Below are 22,194 nucleotides of genomic sequence, written 5' to 3'. Positions count from 1 at the left end.
CCCTGCGACATTTTCAAAAATGGCGTAATCTGAACGAAAACAATGTGGTGTTGAAAAGTATAGTGGGAAACGAGAGGATTTCGTTTAATTCACCGCACCGAAAACTATAAATTCTGCCACATTATGACGGTGTGCAACTTTTGGATGCAAGGCCGGTGTCGATATGGCGACAAGTGTTGGAATGAGCACCCAAAAGGCGGCGGCGGCGGTGGTGGTGGTAGCGGCGGGTACGGTGGAGATTACAACAGCCGTCCCCCTCAACAGTCCAACAGAGGCGGAGGAGGAGGTAACGAGTAGCTAGTTGTATTAGCTAGTAGTAGCTAGCCTCTGCCCCACCGCACAGGCTTTTACCTTCACGTAAGACAACGTCGGCGAAGCTTGGGAGCCGAGACTAGTTAGCTGTAGTTCTAGCTAGTAGTATTGTTCATCCGGGTCCCCAGACCAAAGTCTTTTTCTGCTATACTGTAGGTAGTCATGGGACGATTGAGAAGGGAGCTCTGATGCAGTTTTTTTTAAACACTACTGATTCCACACAACGTATCGACGCTTGTATCAAACTAACATTATAAACTGGGTGGTTCGAGTCCTGAATACTGATTGGCTGACAGCCGTGGTATATCAGACCGTATATCACAGGTATGACAAAACATTTATTTTTACTGTTCTAATTCCGTTGGTAATCAGTTTATAATAACAATAAGGCACCTCGGGGGTTTGTGGAAATGGCCAATATACCACGGCTAAGAGCTGTATCCAGGCTCTCTGCGTTGCATCGTGCTTAAGGACAGCCCTTAGCCATGGTATATTGGCCATATACCACAACCCCCTCCTGCCTTATTGCTTAAATACCACATGATGATGACGCTTGAAGCTTCGGATGTCACACTGCCATCTGACTATGGGATTATAATGATGACAAAACGATGAGTTTGAATTTTGTGGTCGCACATTGAGATTTGTGGTTACAAGTACGATTTGCAAATGTGTAATTTAATTTCGCAAGTTTGTATCATGATGTGTGAAAGATTTAACAAAGGTCGCAAACTTGTAACTTGACATTTGAATACATTCAATAAGATTTGCAAGCATAATTTATTTTGAGAATTTACGAGTATGAATATTCTGCTGTGAATAAAAAAGTACACTGTTGTCATGTTACCAAGAGATTTGTAAACTTGTAGAAAGTTTTGTAAATTTGTAGAGATTCGCAAGTAAAAATTCGATTTGAGCGGCTCTGGGGGCAGGACCTTTTACTCCTGACCAATCCGTTCCCTCTGCCAAAACCACAGCTGCCTAACCATTGGCTGGATTGTTCCATCAATCAAATCTCAGGAAGTAGATACCCACATGAGCAAGAGAGGAAGAGGTAAGAAAACCAGAACAATCTACTTGTAGGTAAAAAAGGCATGGCAGTAGTTTGCTTATCATGTGAAATATAATGGTACGTTTCAGACAAACTCCAGACCAGCCATTGCATTGACAGATGCTATTGCGTTAGCTAGCTGGCCTCTGAGATTGATCCTAGTTTTACTATCAACTGGCTAGCTTTATCAGGCAGCTTTAGATGCGAGGGGGAAAATGAATATATTTGCTAGTTAACCATCTGATTTGATAAAGTTTATATATGCCATTAGCTAGCTAGATAGCTTTCTAAATTGAAACTGCTGGGGGGATAGCTAGCTAGCTAGCTAGCTAACTCCCACCATCATCACTGCAGTTTAGCCAGGTTTCTAGAAAATAATACAGTTACCATTTTATTTTCTTAATCTATGCAGGTTTGTCATGATTTCAAGGCGCCTGGTGGAGATGAATACAACAATACTCCCAAGGCAGGACATTTCCCTGCATCCAGGTTGAGGCCTGCTACCAACAGGAACATGGAGCACTCCATGTCAGTAAGTCATGCATATTTTTTTTCATATGTATACTGTAACTAATACTCTACCCATATGAGGAGTGGAGAAGCCCTGTCTTCTCCTGTAGTAACTCCCTGTCAGAGATACTGTGATTTGGAGAGTTTTTTGCAGAAGGCCCTGGGCCAATGGGAGGTAAAGGGGTGAGAGCGAAAGTCACAGACGTGAAGATACACCTTGAACCACAGAGTAAGGCTGCCTTCAAACTAAAACGCATGTCCAACGCAGCTGTTTGGTGGGTGAAAACGCTGTTTTTAAGTTTTTTAATTGGTTGATGGATTGCAACTTTTCTGACGGACAGCACAACACACTCCTCCCATTGAAAACCGTTGAGTTGCTGCGTCTTTCACGCATCCATTTGTCTGGTTTGGAAGGCCCTCCTCAATAATCAACTATGTAAATGTTAACTCTCTGGCTCTCTTTCTTTCAAGAGCATTCAGTACATCTATCCATCTCTCTACATGTGGTCCCAGTGGTCCCGAGTGGCGCAGTGGTCTAAGGCACTGCATTGCAGTGATAGCTGTGCCACTAGAGATCCTGGTTCGAATCCAGGCTCTGTCGTAGCCGGCCGCGACCGGGAGACCCATGGGGCGGCGCACAATTGGCCCAGCGTCGTCCAGGGTAGGGGAGGGAATGGCAGGCAGGGATGTAGCTCAGTTGGTAGAGCATGGCGTTTGCAACGCCAGGGTTGTGGGTTCGATTCCCACGGGGAGTATGAAAAAAACAAAAACAATTATGCACTCACTAACTGTAAGTCGCTCTGGATAAGAGCGTCTGCTAAATGACTAAAATGTAAAATGTGCTACAGAGACAGAATATTCCAAGACCAACTACCTACGATCTCTCCAGAGCACAGATGTAAACGTCCTTCACTATGGCAGTCTGTCTGTGTGATGACACATAGCATATTATGAAGGGCCACTGATTTACTGTACTCACTCAAACTCATACACGCTCCTCTCTCTAAAAGTCTCCCAGACTTTTGTCAAAACTAACGTGTCCGTCCCCCTGTTCCCAGGTGAGTCTGTTGGGCCGTGGACCTCTAGAGCAGCCCATCCAAAAACCTGCCGCCATGTTGTCAGCTGTCAGCAGACAGTTCCCTGAGGAAGGATGCAACTATCAAGGCTTTGAATTGTAACATTTAGGGGATGACCACCAAATGCAATAAAGTTTTGTATAAACTACTCGTTTATTTTTTTTTATAGGTTACAAAACAATAACTAACTTAGCATGTTCTTTTAGATTTTTACTAACTACTTAAACATCTGACAACATGCAGACTTTCTCCATCAAGACAACACTTCGAGCTTGTGATTTCAAAAAGGTCTAAAATCAATGTTAAGTCTCATATCCAGGGTGAATAAATTTGTATTCATGTATTTACATTTACATTTACATTTTAGTCATTTAGCAGACGCTCTTATCCAGAGCGACTTACAGTTAGTGCATACATTATTATTTTTATATATATTTTTTATTTTTCATACTGGCCCCCCGTGGGAATCGAACCCACAACCCTGGCGTTGCAAACACCATGCTCTACCAACTGAGCTACATCCCTGCCGGCCATTCCCTCCCCTACCCTGGACGACGCTGGGCCAATTGTGCGTCGCCCCATGGGTCTCCCGGTCGCGGCCGGCTACGACAGAGCCTAGATTCGAACCAGGATCTCTAGTGGCACAGCTGCGATGCAGTGCCTTAGACCAGTATTAAAAGGACATCGCACAGGTGTGCTGACTAAAATACTGTATATATCCCAGACAAGACTGAAGAACAGCTGCGTTTAGACACGTAGTCTAAGTTTGATCTTTTCACTAATTGGTCTTTTGACCAATGAGATCAGCTCTGAATCATGATCTGATGAGATTGGTCAAAAGATGGCATTAGTGGAAAATAGATCAGAATTGGGCTGCCAGTCTACACACAGCCAGGGACAAGTGAATACAAGTCAGTTGTTGTGTTCGTAGCAGTTTGTATGAATGACTGGTTACATACAGTACCTGTTAAATGGCTATGAGACAGAGAGGAGACTAGCTGTAATCAAAGCGAAGGTACCACTGAAGGCCCCAGCGTTCAGGCAGGCAGATGATGTCACCATCCAGGTCCTTGTCACAGCATACAGTGGCCTGATGGGGAGATGACAATAAATGACATGTTCCTTTCATCACAAAAGCCGTGTTAGCATGTACTGCACATGTTGCTGAACAATCCAACCATTTTATTAGTGTCATTGATATAAATGGGCAATTCACATACAATATGCATAATACCTCTAGGGTCCTGTGGTGTTCTGTCAGTTTACTGCTTTCCAGTGATCGTTGACTGTAATACCTCTAGGGTCCTGTGGTGTTCTGGCAGTTTACTGCTTTCCCGTGATCATTGACTGTAATACCTCTAGGGTCCTGTGGTGTTCTGTCAGCTTACTGCTTTCCAGTGATCATTGACTGTAATGCCTCTAGGGTCCTGTGGTGTTCTGGCAGCTTTTGTGTTCTAACAAATTTGTTAGTGAGCAATTCTCCTTTGCCAAGATAATCCATCCACCTGACAAGTGTGGCATATCAAGAAGCTGATTTAAACAGCATGATCATTACACAGGTGCACCTTGTGCTGGTGACAATTAAAGGCCACTTTTAAAAATTGCTGTTTCGTCACACAACACAATTCCACATTTGTCTCAAGTTTTGAGGGAGTGTGTAATCGGGATGATGACAGCAGAAATGTCCACCAGAGCTGTTACCAGATAATTTAATGTTCCTTTTTTTTAAGCCGCCTCAATGTTGTTTTAGAGATTTTTGCAGTACGTCCAACCGGTATCACAACCGCAGTCCACGTGTAACCATGACAGCCAGTCCGCGTGTACGGTGTCGTGTGGGCGAGCGGTTTGCTGATGTCAGAGTTGTGAACACAGTGCCCCATGGTGGCGGTGGGGTTATGGTATGGGCAGGCAGGCATAAGCCACGGACATCGAACACAATTGCATTTTATCGATGGCAATTTTGAATCTCATTTTTACTTGTGAATCTCTTTCTACAAGCTTACGAATCTCTTGGTAACGTGACAACAGTGACTGAACTCAGTGTGTGCAGAGTCAAAATTTGCACGTTTATTTTTGATTCACAGCAGAATATTCATACTCGTAAATGGATTTGTAATAATTCTGAAAATAAATTATGCTTGCAAATCTTGTTTAATATATTCAAATGTCAAGTTACAAGTTTGCGACCGTTGTTAAATCTTTCACACATCATTATACAAGCTTGCAAAATTAAAATTACACATTTGCGAATCGTACTTGCAACCACAAATTTCAGTGTGCGACCACAAAATTCAAAATACAAACTCACGTAGTTCTGTCACCATTACAATCCAAAATCCCTTAACTGACAGGCGCCGACCTCTGCTGGAAGCTTTTTGGTTTTATCTAGATATTTCACCTTCTAAGCAGTTGGAAAGATCGCTCCACCTTTTTGTTACGTTTTCTTTAAAACACTGGCTACATTGTATTTCTAACCTGTGAAATTGAGTTTCGATAAGCGTAGGCTGTATATTTTTATTTATTTAACATCCTTAATCATGCAATGGAGCCACTGTCTTTTATAAATGTTTTGTTTGTTAAAAAAAATCTAGGTTGCTCGTTTCAAAGCATAGATGGTTTCAAAGTAGCATTACCACGTCATCAATGACCCCCAAAGCTTCATTTTGATCAAGTGCTTTTTCAAACCGTGTGTTGCAAAATGCGAGATCCCACTGATTTCGCCTTGGTGCCAGTGCTTTCTTTGATGCAAAGTTGCTTTCACACACCAACCTCAAATGTAGATGTTTCCAGTGTGTAGCACCTGAACGGTAGCTCAACCGACAGGGACAGGGATTTAGACTCAGACACCAGCATAGGCACAATATCAAATCCTGTCTATGGTTGAAAAATTATTTTCTGTGAAACCACACTATTTTCCCATTGGCATTGTTGTTCAAATAATTTATTTTATTTAGTGTAGCCTATGATAATCTTTTGTCTTCAGCATTCCTAAATAATACCACGGATTCACCGTTTTTGAATTGTGAACCTGGAGGCAAAAAGGGTAAGGAGGATTCTAACAATCTAACCAACACTCATACCCATCCAAGTCTATATAAACATCAAGCGTGCTGATATTTATTGCTGACCAGCAGATGTCTCTAATGTGCATTGTGTTAAAATCTCAGCGTATTGAATCGTTTTTTTTTTCCGGCACAATTTGGTAAAAGCCCCAAAGGGTTAAGAACGCCTCGGTTTTCACATCACTAGCTAATAGCTACAACCTTGGCTACAACACGTTTGTTTGTTTGTCTCCTTCTTAGCCTAGCTAGCTACTTCTCTTTCTAGTAGTCTCTGCTTGATACCTCCGTTACAAAATGTTACGGCCGTGAGATTAGAGAATGGTTATGTGGAAAATGTGTACCTATTTGCTTCACTGATTTATTTGGACCAATCACGATATCGCGGGGTTGCACCGTCTTTTGAATTTCGGAAGGGGGGGGGGGGGGGTTATTTTGGGCGGTCAGATTGCAGAGGAGGGGGTGTTGACTCTCCCCCAGAACCACATCCAGTAGCTGGTCAGAGCCTTCAGGCAGGTTTGGCTCTGGGCTGTAAACCTTCAGGCAGGTTTGACTCTGGGCTGTAAACCTTCTGGTAAGGTTTGGCTCTGGGCTGTAAACCTTCAGGCAGTTTGGCTCTGGGCTGTAAACCTTCAGGCAGGTTTGGCTCTGGGCTGCAAACCTTCTGGTAAGGTTTGGCTCTGGGCTGTAAACCTTCAGGCAAGGTTTGGCTCTGGGCTGTAAACCATCAGGCAGGATTGGCTCTGGGCTGTAAATCTTCTGGTAAGGTTTGGCTCTGGGCTGTAAACCTTCTGGTAAGGTTTGGCTCTGGGCTGTAAACCTTCAGGCAAGGATTGGCTCTGGGCTGTAAATCTTCTGGTAAGGTTTGGCTCTGGGCTGTTGAGATTACTCTTGCAGTAAACCTTAAGCAAAGGTTATGTAGTAAAACAACAACAAATGGGCTATTCAAGCCAATTAATTGAAAGTGGGTCATCACGTCATGCAGCCTAGCAACACATTTCTCCCATCCAATATTTAGGTAGTCTAATCCTTGAATGTCCTGTTTTCAGGGTTTGGGAACAGAGTGTGGGTGAACCCAGCTCAGAGGTCTGGAGGAGGAAACTACGTCCAGCCGTCGTCCTTCTCCTCCCAGCAGGGTGGGGATGACTGGGGGGGAGGAGGAGGAAGAGGAGGGGGAGGTGGGGGCAACAACTGGGGTCCAGGAGGAAGAGGAGGGGGAGGTGGGGGCAACAACTGGGGTCCAGGAGGAGGAGGAGGAGGAGGAGGAGGAGGAAGGGACACCCAAGTCAAGAGCTCCAACTTCAGTTTCGCAGCCTCCTCTCCAAACCAAAACAGATTTTCTGCCTTAAACACTCAAAGCAGCTTCGACAAGGCTGGGAGGGAAGAAGATGACAATGAGAAACACCTGTAAGTCCAGTGACTGCTCGGGTGGAAACAGTTTCCTCAATGCTATTCAGAATTGACACACACACACACACAATTAGTCCCGGACAAAGTAGTCTGTAAATGTAATAGCCAGTTATTAGAATGTCTTCTCTCCTCACCAGGGAGACCATCCAGAAGGATATGGAGATCTGGGAGACTTCAGGCCAGTGGCTTTTCTCCTGTTACTCTGTCCTTAAAGCAACCATCTCAGGTAAGAGAACTTCTTAGCTTTGGTCTGTCCCTCTATAGCAGGGTTCTTCAATTCCGGTCCTGGAGGGTCGAAACACTTCTGTTTTTTATTTCTACCTGGTAGTTAATTGCAATCACCTGGTGTCCCAGGTCTGAATTAGCCCCTGATTAGAAGGAGAGGATGAAAAACAGAGGTGTCTCTGCCCTTTCAGGACCGGAATTGAAGAACCCTGCTCTATAGAATGGTCCGGTTAGTTTCCCACTGCCACACACTCACAGTTGTTTGGTTAACCATTACCTCAGTTGGGATGGAAGGAACATCTTGGATAGATCTCGATGTAGTAGTAGGCTATATTAGATTGGCTGTGATTTTTTACTGGATGGCATTGAACCCTATCTTCTCCTCTGTGCAGGGTTTACAGAGCTCTCTCCAGAGGAGCTGAGACTGGAGTATTACAACGCCAAGCCGTCTGGAGACCTGCAGGGATATGTGAGTAGAATCACATGCATATCCCTTTATCTGCATTAACAAAGTATAACATGAAGCCATCTGCACTGGGATTCAATGTAATGAAGAAGAATACTTTATTGATCCATATGAGACAGACATTTTCTCTTCTGCTTTTACCCAACCCCTCGGATATACACACACGTGATGTAGGAGTGGCTGGAGCAGCCGCAGTGCGAAGTTTACGGGGTTAAATTAATTGCTTCTAACATAAGGACAGTGATTCCAGAGAATATTGCCATTACATCCATGTTGTCTGTATGTCTTTTTTATTTGCTGAGAAATGAATTTCAATCAGTACTAACAGCAGCCTTCCTTGTGTCTGTAGGCTAACGTCATCAATCAGCTGGTCAACCAATGGAGAAGCAGAGTCCAGGAGCTGAGGGCTATGAGTGGCAACACCAGAGTCGCTATGGTGACACACACACACACACACACACACACACACTTCTTTCTGTAGTAATACGACAAGAAAAATAGAAAGCCATATAAATTCAGCAAAAAAAGAAACGTCCCTTTTTCAGGACCCTGTCTTTCAAAGATAATTCGTAAAAATCCAAATAACTTCACAGATCTTAATTGTAAAGGGTTTAAACACTGTTTCCCATGCTTGTTCAATGAACCATAAACAATTAATGAACATGCACCTGTGGAACGGTCGTTAAGACACTAACAGCTTACAGACGGTAGGCAATTAAGGTCACAGTAATGAAAACTTAGGACACTAAAGAGGCCTTTCTACTGACTGAAAAACACCAAAAGAAAGATGCCCAGGGTCCCTGCTCATCTGCGTGAACGTGCAGATGTGGCCAGGGCAATAAATTGCAATGTCCATACTGTGAGACGCCTAAGGCAGCGCTACAGGGAGACAGGACGGACAGCTGATCGTCCACGCAGTGGCAGACCATGTGTAACAACACCTGCACAGAATCGGTACATCCGAACATCACACCTGTGGGACAGGTACAGGATGGCAAGAACAACTGCCCGAGTTACACCAGGAACGTACAATCCCTCCATCAGTGCTCAGACTGTCCGCAATAGGCTGAGAGAGGCTGGACTGAGGGCTTGTAGGCCTGTTGTAAGGCAGGTCCTCACCAGACATCAACGGCAACAACGTCGCCTATGGACACAAACCCTCCGTCACTGGACCAGACAGGACTGGCAAAAAGTGCTCTACACTGACGAGTTGCGGTTTTGTCTCACCGGGGGTGATGGTCGGATTCGCGTTTGTCGAAGGAATGAGCGTTACACAGAGGCCTGTACTCTGGAGCGGGATCGATTTGGAGGTGGAGGGTCCGTCATGGTCTGGGGCGGTGTGTCACAGCATCATCGGACTGAGCTTGTTGTCATTGCAGGCAATCTCAACGCTGTGTGTTACAGGGAAGACATCCTCCTCCCTCATGTGGTACCCTTCCTGCAGGCTCATCCTGACATGACCCTCCAGCATGACAATGCCACCAGCTATACTGCTCGTTCTGTGCGTGATTTCCTGCAAGACAGGAATGTCAGTGTTCTGCCATGGCCAGCGAAGAGCCCGGATCTCAATCCCATTGAGCACGTCTGGGACCTGTTGGATCGAGGGTGAGGGCTATGGCCATTCCCCCCAGAAATGTCAGGGAACATGCAGGTGCCTTGGTGGAAGAGTGGGGTAACATCTCACAGCAAGAACTGGCAAATCTGGTGCAGTCCATGAGGAGGAGATGCACTGCAGTGCTTAATGCAGCTGGTGGCCACACCAGATACTGACTGTTACTTTTGATTTTGACCACCCCTTTATTCAGGGACACATTATTCAATTTCTGTTCGTCACATGTCTGTGGAACTAGTTCAGTTTGTCTCAGTTGTTGAATCTTGTTATGTTCATACAAATATTTACACATGTTAAGTTTGCTGAAAATAAACGCAGTTGACAGTGAGGGGACATTTCTTTTTTTTGCTGAGTAATCCGATCTCCTCTCTCCCAGCTTGCAGAGCTGGACAACCCAGCACCACAGGCAGCGTCTGGAGGTTTTGGGTCGACACCAGTTACCGGCTTTGGGTCCTCAGCACCATCAGGCTTTGGAGCAGGTAAAGATCTGATATGTTGACTGGATAAGACCCTCTGTAACTCCTCTGTTGACTGGATAAGACCCTCTGTAACTCCTGTGTTGACTGGATAAGACCCTCTGTAACTCCTATGTTGACTGGATAAGACCCTCTGTAACTCCTCTGTTGACTGGATAAGACCCTCTGTAACTCCTATGACTGGATAAGACCCTCTGTATCTCCTATGTTGACTGGATAAGACCCTCTGTAACTCCTATGACTGGATAAGACCCTCTGTAACTCCTGTGTTGACTGGATAAGACCCTCTGTAACTCCTATGTTGACTGGATAAGACCCTCTAACTCCTATGTTGACTGGATAAGACCCTCTAACTCCTATGACTGGATAAGACCCTCTGTAACTCCTGTGTTGACTGGATAAGACCCTCTGTATCTCCTATGTTGACTGGATAAGACCCTCTAACTCCTATGTTGACTGGATAAGACCCTCTGTAACTCCTGTGTTGACTGGATAAGACCCTCTGTATCTCCTATGTTGACTGGATAAGACCCTCTGTAACTCCTGTGTTGACTGGATAAGACCCTCTGTAACTCCTGTGTTGACTGGATAAGACCCTCTGTAACTCCTATGTTGACTGGATAAGACCCTCTAACTCCTATGTTGACTGGATAAGACCCTCTGTAACTCCTATGTTGACTGGATAAGACCCTCTGTAACTCCTGTGTTGACTGGATAAGACCCTCTGTAACTCCTGTGTTGACTGGATAAGACCCTCTGTATCTCCTATGTTGAATGGCTAAGATAGTTAGTGGGACATGCAGTTGGTCTTTTAAATATTTACTTGCGTTCCTAATCCTCCTCTTTCCCATGTTGAACATAAGGTTTCCATGAGAGAGCGCCACTGTTTGTGCCTGAAACAAGGACAGTAGGCTAGTAGGATGATATATCTCTGGTACTTCTCTCAATCTAACCCTGGACTCTCCCTAGGTTTCGGAGTGCCGGCCCAGGCCCCAGTCCAGGACACCACGGGTGCCATCAATTTCAGCTTTGCTGCGCTGGGTGCAGCTTCTGGTTTGGGCAGTGCTGTGGCAGCCGTCGCACAACCTCCCACTGGGATCGGCTCTACAGCCACCACTGCTCCCTCGGCAGCAGGTTTCTCCTTTGCCACCACCAAGGAGCCGACCTCTGCCGGTTTCGGAGCTCCTGCCTCTCCGTCCGGGTTTAGCTTCGCCTCGACGAACACCGGTGGAGGAGGAGGAGGAGGATTTGGAGGGAGTGGTTTCGGGAGTGCGGTGCCAGTGGCTGCAAGTGGTTTTGGACAGGCGAGTGGAGGGTTTGGGGGTATGGCCCCAACAGACAGTCTCTTCACCGCCAAGAGCCAGCTGAGTGAAGAGGAGCTGAAGGAGTTTGGAGGGAAGAGGTTCACCCTGGGGCAGATACCACTCAGACCTCCCCCTGTTGATATGCTGGTGGTCTGAGCCCACCGTGGACATCTGCAAAATGGGTTGTCTCCTTTCCTTTAACTGACCTGATGGGAAAGACCTGGACTGAATGTCTCTGAACCCTTTTTGATGAGTAAAAAAAACAACAACACTTATTTACAGAATCTTCCCCCATCCTTGATGTGTAATCGCTGATCTGACTAGTTTCTACTGATAAAAATCGATCAAATGGATTCTGAATGATGCCACATCACGTTTCAACCAAGATGGTGTTCCTGGTAATAGTTCCTTGGCCATGTGGTTGAAATGTTTCCTTTTTAAATGGAGGAGGAGAATGTAAGACACGTGATCATAGTGGGACTACTGCACCAGGAACTCAAATGGGCTACTGTTTTGCTATTTTAAAATAAAAATAAGTGGGTTTTAATTATGGTTGGTGGTATTTTTGCTACGCATAGCATTTTTAAACCAAGTTATGGGTGTTTTGTTGCCTTACAACCTGGAATTAAAATGGATTTTGGGGGGGGGGGGTTTGTATCATTTGATTTACACAACATGCCTACCACTTTGAAGATGCAAAAATATTTTTTGTTTGTTTAACAAACAAGAAATAAGACAGAAAAAACAGAAATTGAGCGTGCATAACTATTCACCCCCCCAAAGTCATTTACTTTGTAGAGCCATTTTTTGCAGCAATTACAGCTGCAAGTCTCTTGGGGCACATTGGTGCGGCAGGCTTCCGGGTTAAGCGTGTCAAGAAGCAGTGCGGCTAGGTTGGGTTGTGTTTCGGAGGACGCACGACTCGACCTTCGCCTCTCCCGTGTCCGTACGGGAGTTGCAGCGATGAGACAAGACGGTAACTACCAATAGGATACCACGAAATTGGGGAGAAAAAGGGGGTAAAAAATACAAAATAAGCTAAATTTTAGTCTCATCTGACCAGAGTACCTTCTTCCATATGTTTGGGGAGTCTGCCACATGCCTTTTGGTGAACACCAAACGTGTTGGCTTATTTTTTTCTTTAAGCAATGGCTTTTTTCTGGCCACTCTTCCGTAATGTCCAGCTCTGTGGCGTGTATGGCTTAAAGTGGTCCTATGGACAGATACTCCAATCTCCGCTGTGGAGCTTTGCAGCTCCTTCAGGGTTATCTTTGGTCTCTTTGTTGCCTCTGATTAATGCACTCCTTGCCTGGTCCGTGAGTTTTGGTGGCGTGCCCTCTCTTGGCAGGTTTGTTGTGGTGCCATATTCTTTCCCAAAAAAATTATAACGGATTTAATGGTGCTCCGTGGGATGTTCAAAGTTTCTGATATTTTTTTATAAGCCAACCCTGATTTGTACTTCTCCACAACTTTGTCCCTGACCTGTTTGGAGAGCTCCTTGGTCTTCATAGTGCCGCTTGCTTAGTGGTGTTGCAGACTCTGGGGCCTTTCAGAACAGGTGTATATAAATTATACTGAGATCATGTGACAGATCATGTGACACTTAGATTGCACACAGGTGGACTTTTATTTAACTAATTATATGACTTCTGAAGGTAATTGGTTGCACCATATCTTATTTAGGGGCTTCATAGCAAAGGGGGTGAATACATATATTATATTATTACATATGCATGCAGCACTTTTCCGTTATTATTATTTTTTATTCAACTTAATTTCATGAAATCCAAATAAAAATCCATTTAAATTACAGGTTGTAATTGCAACAAAATAGGAAAAACGCCAAGGGGGGTGAATACTTTTGCAAGGCACTGTATATTACTATCCATTTTGCCATGGCGTTTTGTTATGTGTATTTAAATACTGTATTGTCGACATAGCTCATTCTAATATTTCTACTACTGTACATTGTATTTTAGTCACACTGTTTATATATACTGGATTCTTGACATAGTTCAGTCTAATTGTTTCTACTACTGTACATATCATTCTTAGTATATCTTGTGTAAACTCATGAGATAGATAGCAGCCAGAGTTGGGGCTTTCAGGACATGTTGAATATCATTTAAACCCAGGAAGTAGCCATTCAACTTGCTCAGTGGTGTATTTTTATTTATTTAACCAGTTAAGAATAAAGAACAAAATCTTATTTACAATGACGGCCAAACTCGGACAATGCTGGGACTCCCAATCACGGCAGGATTGTCATAGAGCCTGGAATCGAACCAGGGTCTGTAGTGACGCCTCTAGCACTGAGATGTAGCGCCTTACAACGCTGCGGTACTCGGGAGGGTATATGCAGGTAAGCGCTTTATCCCTTCTTATTTTACAGTGGGCATTGGGGTATACTTAATCTCCATGATGCGTATCCAAGTAGTGAAGAATTAATAAGGCTGAACAGATCACAATGTTTAGCTTAATGTTGATAAACTATTAATTCTTCACATTTTATATGTGCAGCGACGTGCACACGGCAGTTGTTCTACTCGCACATGTTCCAGAATGCGATTCTAAAAAAAAATGCTCACACCACATATGAGAGGTTTCATGGACAGAGATGGAAATATCCCTTTTGAAATGTAGAATAGGGGGAAGATCTAAAGCTGCAACAACTATCATGGTTTGCCATTCACCAACTTTTTTTGTAATGGCCAGTATCATAGCCGTGGGAAGTAGTTTAGGGGTCGGGGTGCTGCAATATTTTTTTATTTTATTTTATTTACCGGGGGTTGGGTTGCTGGGGAAACCTTAATTATTTTAAATTCAGGGGGTGCTGCATCCCTACTACCTGTGGATATGTCCAGTATGTACTTCCAACAAAGGTGTAAATAAAAAGTTACATGCAACCGAAAAAAAATGCCTTGTCTGCAAATAACGTATTGTTTTTGAGCAAGTGCGCATGTGCAAAATCCACATCTTCTGCATCTCTAATAAAAAATAACTAATTACTGCTCAGGTCGGCTGATCCAACAGCAGGAAGAATTGTATCACCTACAACAGTGTATGGACATCATATCTATCTGTTGTATCACTGCGCTACACGGAATCCCATCATATTTAATGAAAGTATATTGAGTAGACCATATAGGGAACGGTTTTACAGTGATTGCATATTTCCAGAGTGATTTTATTGGAGGTCCAGATGTGGTGGATTTGGCGCATGGGCACTTGGTCAAAAACAATACTTTGATTATTTCCAGACAATATTTTTTTTCGGTTGCATGTAACTTTTATTCAGACCTTTTTTGGAATTAAGTACCAGTTACGGCAGTAATGAAGATAGTTGCTCAGCGAAACTCCATTCTTTGGTAAGTACCGAACGTATTTTGTCATTAAGTTGGTGAACGGCAAGTTGAATGGCTGCTTCCGGGGTTTAAGGAGAATGCAATTTGGGTTGTTAATTGGATTCGTTCCGACATTTCTTGATTTCTAGTTAATTATTTTTGTGTACTTGTTTAACATTTTACTGCATTGTTAGGAGTTGGTAACATAAGCATTTCTCTACACCCGCTATAACATCTGCTAAACGGTCTACGCGACCAATAAACCTTGATTTGGACGTTAGCTAGCTTCTGATTCGTTGAGCGCCTGAAAGTGGGACCCACAAACACACATTAACGGTGTCTCGCCGGTTGTAGGATTCAGACACAATAGAAAAACAAGATAGCTACACAGTGACGGACAGAAACAGAGCACATTAAATGGGCACAACAATCCAGATTCACTACGAGGTAGTAAGTAACTAGTATGTCCGTTGAAAATGCCCGGTGGCGATATGACACGTGTGCTCGGCATGCTCTACTCTCTGTATCCGCATGTCCAGACTCTGGAGGAGTTCGGGGACGGGACTGTCTTCAGAGAGGGACAGAGAGCGGTGCTCATCGAACCGACAGATACAAACCGCTTCATATCGTTTGTCCGAGGAGTGTTTGTCTGTACGGATAAAACTCTACAGACCGTCCCCAGCTGCAATCAGGTAAACGTGTAGTTAGCTAGCTACAGAACTAAAGCATAGCCTAGCTAGCTAACGTCACGGAGTAGCCGACTTTTTACTTAGCTAAATATTTGCGATAAAATGCAACGTTTTGAATTGACATTTGAGATGAAGAAAGATGCTTTGTATTGTTTTGCACTGCTACGTTTGACCCCAGAAGCCATGGATTAAAATGCACAAACAGTGCAGAGACAGCTAGCAAGACACACACATTTCACATTTACATTTTAGTCATTTAGCAGACGCTCTTATCCAGAGCGACTTACAGTTAGTGAATGCATACATTTTTTATACTGGCCCCCCGTGGGAAACGAACCCACAACCCTGGCGTTGCAAGCGCCATGCTCTACCACCTGAGCTACAGGGGACTACATTGTGCCTGTTATGTTGATGTATTGACTACGTCATTCTTAGATCACCAGGATGGACATTCGGAAAGTATTCAGACCCATTGACTTTTTCCACATTTTGTTACATTAGTCTTATTCTAAAATGGATAACAAAACAAAAAATCCTCACCAATCTACACGCAATACCCCATAATGACAAAGCAAAAACAGGTTTTTAGAAATTTTAGCAAATGTATTAAAAATAAACAGAAATACCTTAGTTACATAAGTATTCAGACCCTTTGCTAGACTCGAACTTAAGCTCACCTGTGGTAAATTCAATTGATTGGACATGATTTGGAAAGGCACACACCTGTCTATATAAGGTCCTACAGTTGACAGTGCATGTCAGAGCAAAACCCAAGCCATGAGGTCGAAGGAATTGTCAGTAGAGCACCGAGACAGGATTGTGTCGAGGCACAGATCTGGGGAAGGGTACTAAATAATTTCTGCAGCATTGAAGGTCGCCAAGAACAGCGTGGCCTCCATCATTTTTAAATGAAAGAAGTTTGGAACCACCAAGACCATCCCTACGGTGAAGCATGGTGGTGGCAGCATCATGCTGTGGGGATGTTTTTCAGCGGCAGGGACTGGGAGACTAGTCAGGATCGAGGGAAAGATAACTGAGCAAAGTACAGAGAGATCCTTGATGAAAACCTGCTCAGGACCTCAGACTGGGGCAACGGTTCACCTTCCAACAGGACAACGACTCTAAGCACACAGCCAAGGCAACGCAGGAGTGGCTTCTGGACAAGTCTCTGAATGTCCTTGAGTGGCCCAGCCAGAGCCCGGACTTGAACCCGATCGAACATCTCTGGAGAGAACTGAAAATAGCTGTGCATCCAACCTGACAGAGCTTGAGACGATCTGCAGAGAAGAATGGGAGAAACTCCCCAAATACAGCTATGCCAAGCTTGTAGCGTCATACCCAAGAAAACTCTAGGCTTTAATCGCTGCCAAAGGTGCTTCAACAAAGTACTGAGTAAAGGGTCTGAATACTTATGTAAATTTGATATTTCAGTTTAAAATGTTTAATACATTTGCAAAAAATTCTAAAAAACCTGTTTTTGCTTTGTCGTTATGGGGTATTGTGTGTAGATTGATGGGGGGGGGGTAATGTTGATGTATTGACTACGTGTCATCCTTAGATCAGCACCGTGCCTGTAATGTTGACGTATTGACTACATGTCATCCTTAGATCAGCACCGTGCCTGTAATGTTGACGTATTGACTACGTGTCATCCTTAGATCAGCACCGTGCCTGTAATGTTGACGTATTGACTACGTGTCATCCTTAGATCAGCACCGTGCCTGTAATGTTGATGTATTGACTACATGTCATCCTTAGATCAGCACCGTGCCTGTAATGTTGATGTATTGACTACATGTCATCCTTAGATCAGCACCGTGCCTGTAATGTTGATGTATTGACTACATGTCATCCTTAGATCAGCACTGTGCCTGTAATGTTGATGTATTGACTACGTGTCATCCATAGATCAGCACCGTGCCTGTAATGTTGATGTATTGACTACGTGTCATCCATAGATCAGCACCGTGCCTGTAATGTTGACGTATTGACTACGTGTCATCCATAGATCAGCACCGTGCCTGTAATGTTGACGTATTGACTACGTGTCATCCTTAGATCAGCACCGTGCCTGTAATGTTGACGTATTGACTACATGTCATCCTTAGATCAGCACCGTGCCTGTAATGTTGATGTATTGACTACGTGTCATCCTTAGATCAGCACTGTGCCTGTAATGTTGATGTATTGACTACGTGTCATCCATAGATCAGCACCGTGCCTGTAATGTTGATGTATTGACTACGTGTCATCCTTAGATCAGCACTGTGCCTGTAATGTTGATGTATTGACTACGTGTCATCCATAGATCAGCACCGTGCCTGTAATGTTGATGTATTGACTACGTGTCATCCTTAGATCAGCACCGTGCCTGTAATGTTGATGTATTGACTACGTGTCATCCTTAGATCAGCACCGTGCCTGTAATGTTGATGTATTGACTACGTGTCATCCTTAGATCAGCACCGTGCCTGTAATGTTGACGTATTGACTACATGTCATCCTTAGATCAGCACCGTGCCTGTAATGTTGACGTATTGACTACGTGTCATCCTTAGATCAGCACTGTGCCTGTAATGTTGACGTATTGACTACGTGTCATCCTTAGATCAGCACCGTGCCTGTAATGTTGACGTATTGACTACGTGTCATCCTTAGATCAGCACCGTGCCTGTAATGTTGACGTATTGACTACGTGTCATCCTTAGATCAGCACCGTGCCTGTAATGTTGACGTATTGACTACGTGTCATCCTTAGATCAGCACCGTGCCTGTAATGTTGACGTATTGACTACGTGTCATCCTTAGATCAGCACCGTGCCTGTAATGTTGATGTATTGACTACATGTCATCCTTAGATCAGCACCGTGCCTGAGCTGTTGGCGTTCGTGTTGAACAACATCAAGAGGAAGAAGAAAAGGAATGTCTTGGCTCACGGTTACGGTTACCCCTCCGCGTTCCAGGACCGCGACGCCGACCAGTTTAAGTTCCACGGCGAGGTCACTCAGAGTGCCGCGTACGTCCACGGTAGCGACCTATGGAAGAGGATCTGCCAGCGCCTCGGCACGGACGTCACCAAGTACCTCCTGGAGAGCTGTTCTGTGTTCGTCACGGTGCCACCGTCGTCCGCGTTCCAGGTGTGCGGCGTGCCTGTGTACGACCGCGTTTCCACGTCAACGGGCATATCAAGGTTCCACCTGGGATACAATCGGAATGCTACTACTGGGAACGCCAGGAGTAGCAAGGAGTGGGGAAATAGGGGATGGGAATTTCAGGGTTCTGATATGAGAAAAAGGAGGAGAAGGGATGGAGGTGGAGCCACTGGGAAAAGGAAGAAGGGAGAAGAGGCGAGTTTGGGTGGGAAGAGGAAGAGAGATGAGGAGGAGGAGGAAGGAGAGAAGGAGGAAGGAGAGGGGTGTTTGCCTGGAAAAAGGAAATGCACTCAAAGGGAAGCTTCGACAGTCTCCAGTGGGACTAGCGATGGTAAGCTCAGAACACTGGAAACAAATGGGGTCAAGCGACCAGTGGAGGTTATTTCTCTCACGAAGGGACCCACACAGAGCCTACAGGTGTCAGTAGAAATGGAACAACTCAGGAAGCCATTGGAGCAAATGGCTGGAGGTGAAAGACCAGTGGAGGCTGTGATGCTCATCATAGAACCCACAGAGAGCTCTATGCAGGTCCCCGCTGGTCATGGTGAGCAGATATCAATGAAAACAGGACGTAGAAGGCCAGCGGAAACACCGGCTGTAGTCCAAAGACCAGTAGAAGAAAAGTCTGGAGCCAAAATACCCGTCGAGGCACCCGTATCAGCCACCGTCCATATAGAGGGGGGTCCTAGTTGGAGATCAGGGTTGTTCCCGCCACTCCCCCCCTCCCAGTGCTTCATCCGCACCCTGGGCATGCTCTACGGGGGGCGGGGCATGCGCAGCTTCCTGCTAAACAGGAAGAGGAAAGGTGGGGATGAGGGGCCCAGGCGTCTGCAGGGGCGGGACTTAGTGAGACTGGTGTTCTTTGAAGGCGTGGCCTATCTGAACGGAACAGAGAGGAAGACTAAGAGACTTCCCAGAAGGTTTTTCAACATGGTGCCCTGGTTTAGTCAGCTGTTACGTCGACACAGGAGTTGTCCCTATTCTAAGATACTGCAGAGGGTTTGTCCACGGTTGGGAGATGGAGAGGGGGATAGCGCCGCGCTCCTGTCCCAGCACACTGCACTTCACCGGGTGTACCTCTTTGTCAGAGAGTGCCTCTCCATGGTGGTCCCCCTGGAGCTCTGGGGGTCGGACCACAACCGATTAAACTTCCTGTCCCGAGTCAGGAACTTCCTGTCCATGGGCAAGTTTGAGAGGATCTCATTGGCTGAGCTGATGTGGAAGATGAAGGTGAACGACTGTGATTGGCTGAAGATCAGCAAGACCGGTGAGTTCCACTTTGCCAGACTCTTAACTTTACCCCATCTCCTACTCACCTTCCAGTACTCACTCACCTCTCTTACCCACTCCCTCTTCTTCACCCAACTTTACCCAATCTCTCTCCTTCTCCATCCAGCTTCCATTACATCTGTTACGTTATTATTTCCACTCATTCTAACCCCTTGTCCCCAGGCTGCTGCCCGCCCAGTGAGCTGTCGTATCGGACGCGGCTGCTTGGCCAGCTCCTGGCTTGGCTGCTGGATGGCTACGTGCTAGGTCTGGTGAGAGCCATGTTCTACGTCACAGAAAGCATGGGACAGAAGAACGCACTGCGCTTCTACAGATACCAGGTCTGGGCCAAGCTGCAGGAGTTGGCTTTCAGGTATTATACACAGTTACACATGTACGAGCATGATCATACTGTCATACACACAGCACTCCGTGCTAGAGTCACTCAGACTTACACAAACCCCCCCCCCCCCACTCGCGCTCTCTCTCTCTCTGTCTCTCTCTCTCTCTCTCTCTCTCTGTCTCTCTGTGTCGCTCTCTCTCTCTCTCTCTCTCTGTCTCTCTGTCTCTCTGTCTCTCTCTCTGTCTCCTCTGTCTGTACCTCTCTCTGTCTCCTCTGTCTCTCTCTCTGTCTCCTCTAACTCTGTGGTCAACGTCTACTAACTATTATGACCTTGTTCCCAGGGGTCACCTCTCTAAAGGACAGATGTCAGAGTTGACCCTGGCCCAGGTGATGTCGCTCCCCAAAACCACCGTCACCTCTCGCCTCCGCTTCATCCCGAAGACCGACGGCATGAGACCCATCACACGGGTCATAGGGGCTGACGCCAAAACAAGGGTACGACTTTGGCCCTTTTTAAAAATAAGTGTTTCCATAAGTGTGTGTGTGTGTTTCTCTCTGGTGTGTATCTGTCTTGCTGTCAGTGTGTGTGATCTCTTCCTCCAGCTGTTCCAGGCCCGTGTGAGGGACCTGTTGGACGTGCTGCGTGTGTGTGTTCGCTCCTCTCCCTCTCTACTGGGCTCCACGGTGTGGGGGACGACCGACATCCACAGAGTCCTCTCCTCCATCACCCCTGCTCAGAAAGACAAACCACGGCCGCTCTACTTTGTCAAGGTTGGTGTGTCGTTTCATTCCAGAGGCGGTTTTTATACCTTTCCCTCAACGTTCTCTCCCTCCTCCTATTCCCCTTCATTCATCCCTCTCTGTCTCACCCAGGGGTGAATGTAAGGCGGTCCAGTACGCCGTTACAGCAAAATAAATAGTGGGGTAAAACATTTTAAAAAAGCCTCTCACAGTAATGAAAACAAAATGTCGAGGAAACTGTAGGCTATTACACCATTATTTAACATTAGCGTATGTCAGAGGGATGAAACCTCGGCGGATGGGCTTGAAAACGGGTGGTAGGCCGTTGCTCCAAAATGCCATGTGGTTCAACGAGAACACTTAACATTTTGCCAAGGCAGAGATGAGTGGCCGAAACCACAGCAGTGGAGGCAATAATTCTGACCTATATTGGCAATCGCCAAATGTCATTGCACTTTTTGGTGTTTTGTGTAACAGATGTCTCTTTCCATTCACCATTTTTTTTGGAGGCTGGAAATATGTCGGGTGAATGTGCGCGGGTTGCTGTGCAAAGGAGATCTTTTTAAGTGATTTGTTTGGTAAATCAGATAAAAACATCAATGCTGGTTGTGTTTATGCCACAGTAAAAGGTAATATATTTTAAAAGTTAAATGACATCTTTATGACTAGGCCCACAGAGATGCTATTGAATGAATAGGGATTGTAAATGTAATTGTATGATCAGGACCCATCAGGCAGGATTAGGCAGCCGTCTAGAGCACCAGTTCCATTTCCCCAGCTAAACTCACCAACAGACGGCGCCATTTCCCCAGCTAAACTCACCAACAGACGGCGCCATTTCCCCAGCTAAACTCACCAACAGACGGCGCCATTTCCCCAGCTAAACTCACCAACAGACGGCGCCATTTCCCCAGCTAAACTCACCAACAGACGGCGCCATTTCCCCAGCTAAACTCACCAACAGACGGCGCCATTTCCCCAGCTAAACTCACCAACAGACGGCGCCATTTCCCCAGCTAAACTCACCAACAGACGGCGCCATTTCCCCAGCTAAACTCACCAACAGACGGCGCCATTTTCCCAGCTAAACTCACCAACAGACGGCGCCATTTCCCCAGCTAAACTCACCAACAGCACAATATTTTTTTTTTTTTT

At 45.4% G+C, this 22,194-nt stretch overlaps 2 protein-coding genes across 2 annotated transcripts in view; both read left to right on the top strand.

Moving 5' to 3' along the window:
• The first annotated feature begins 17 nt into the window (after positions 1-17).
• On the top strand, positions 18-12,048 carry nup42 (nucleoporin 42). The gene is made up of 7 exons (XM_084166346.1): positions 18-286; positions 7,058-7,415; positions 7,556-7,644; positions 8,036-8,112; positions 8,459-8,545; positions 10,098-10,200; positions 11,167-12,048. Exons 1-7 carry the CDS (start codon positions 124-126, stop codon positions 11,655-11,657), a joined length of 1,368 nt encoding a protein of 455 aa, XP_084022472.1. The 5' UTR covers positions 18-123; the 3' UTR covers positions 11,658-12,048.
• A 3,156-nt stretch (positions 12,049-15,204) lies between these two features.
• The window catches only part of tert (telomerase reverse transcriptase), a 19,130-nt gene continuing 12,140 nt past the window's right edge, over positions 15,205-22,194 (top strand). Inside the window, exons 1-5 of the mRNA XM_084166339.1 lie at positions 15,205-15,537; positions 18,393-19,953; positions 20,139-20,328; positions 20,640-20,793; positions 20,902-21,069. Coding sequence (XP_084022465.1) covers positions 15,322-15,537; positions 18,393-19,953; positions 20,139-20,328; positions 20,640-20,793; positions 20,902-21,069 — 2,289 coding nt within the window. The 5' untranslated portion in view covers positions 15,205-15,321. The remainder of the gene's footprint in view (positions 15,538-18,392; positions 19,954-20,138; positions 20,329-20,639; positions 20,794-20,901; positions 21,070-22,194) is intronic.

This window comes from Coregonus lavaretus, assembly GCF_964263955.1.
Source record: "Coregonus lavaretus genome assembly, chromosome: 7".
Classification (NCBI taxonomy): domain Eukaryota; kingdom Metazoa; phylum Chordata; class Actinopteri; order Salmoniformes; family Salmonidae; genus Coregonus; species Coregonus lavaretus.
This window is presented reverse-complemented; position numbering and strand designations above follow the sequence as displayed.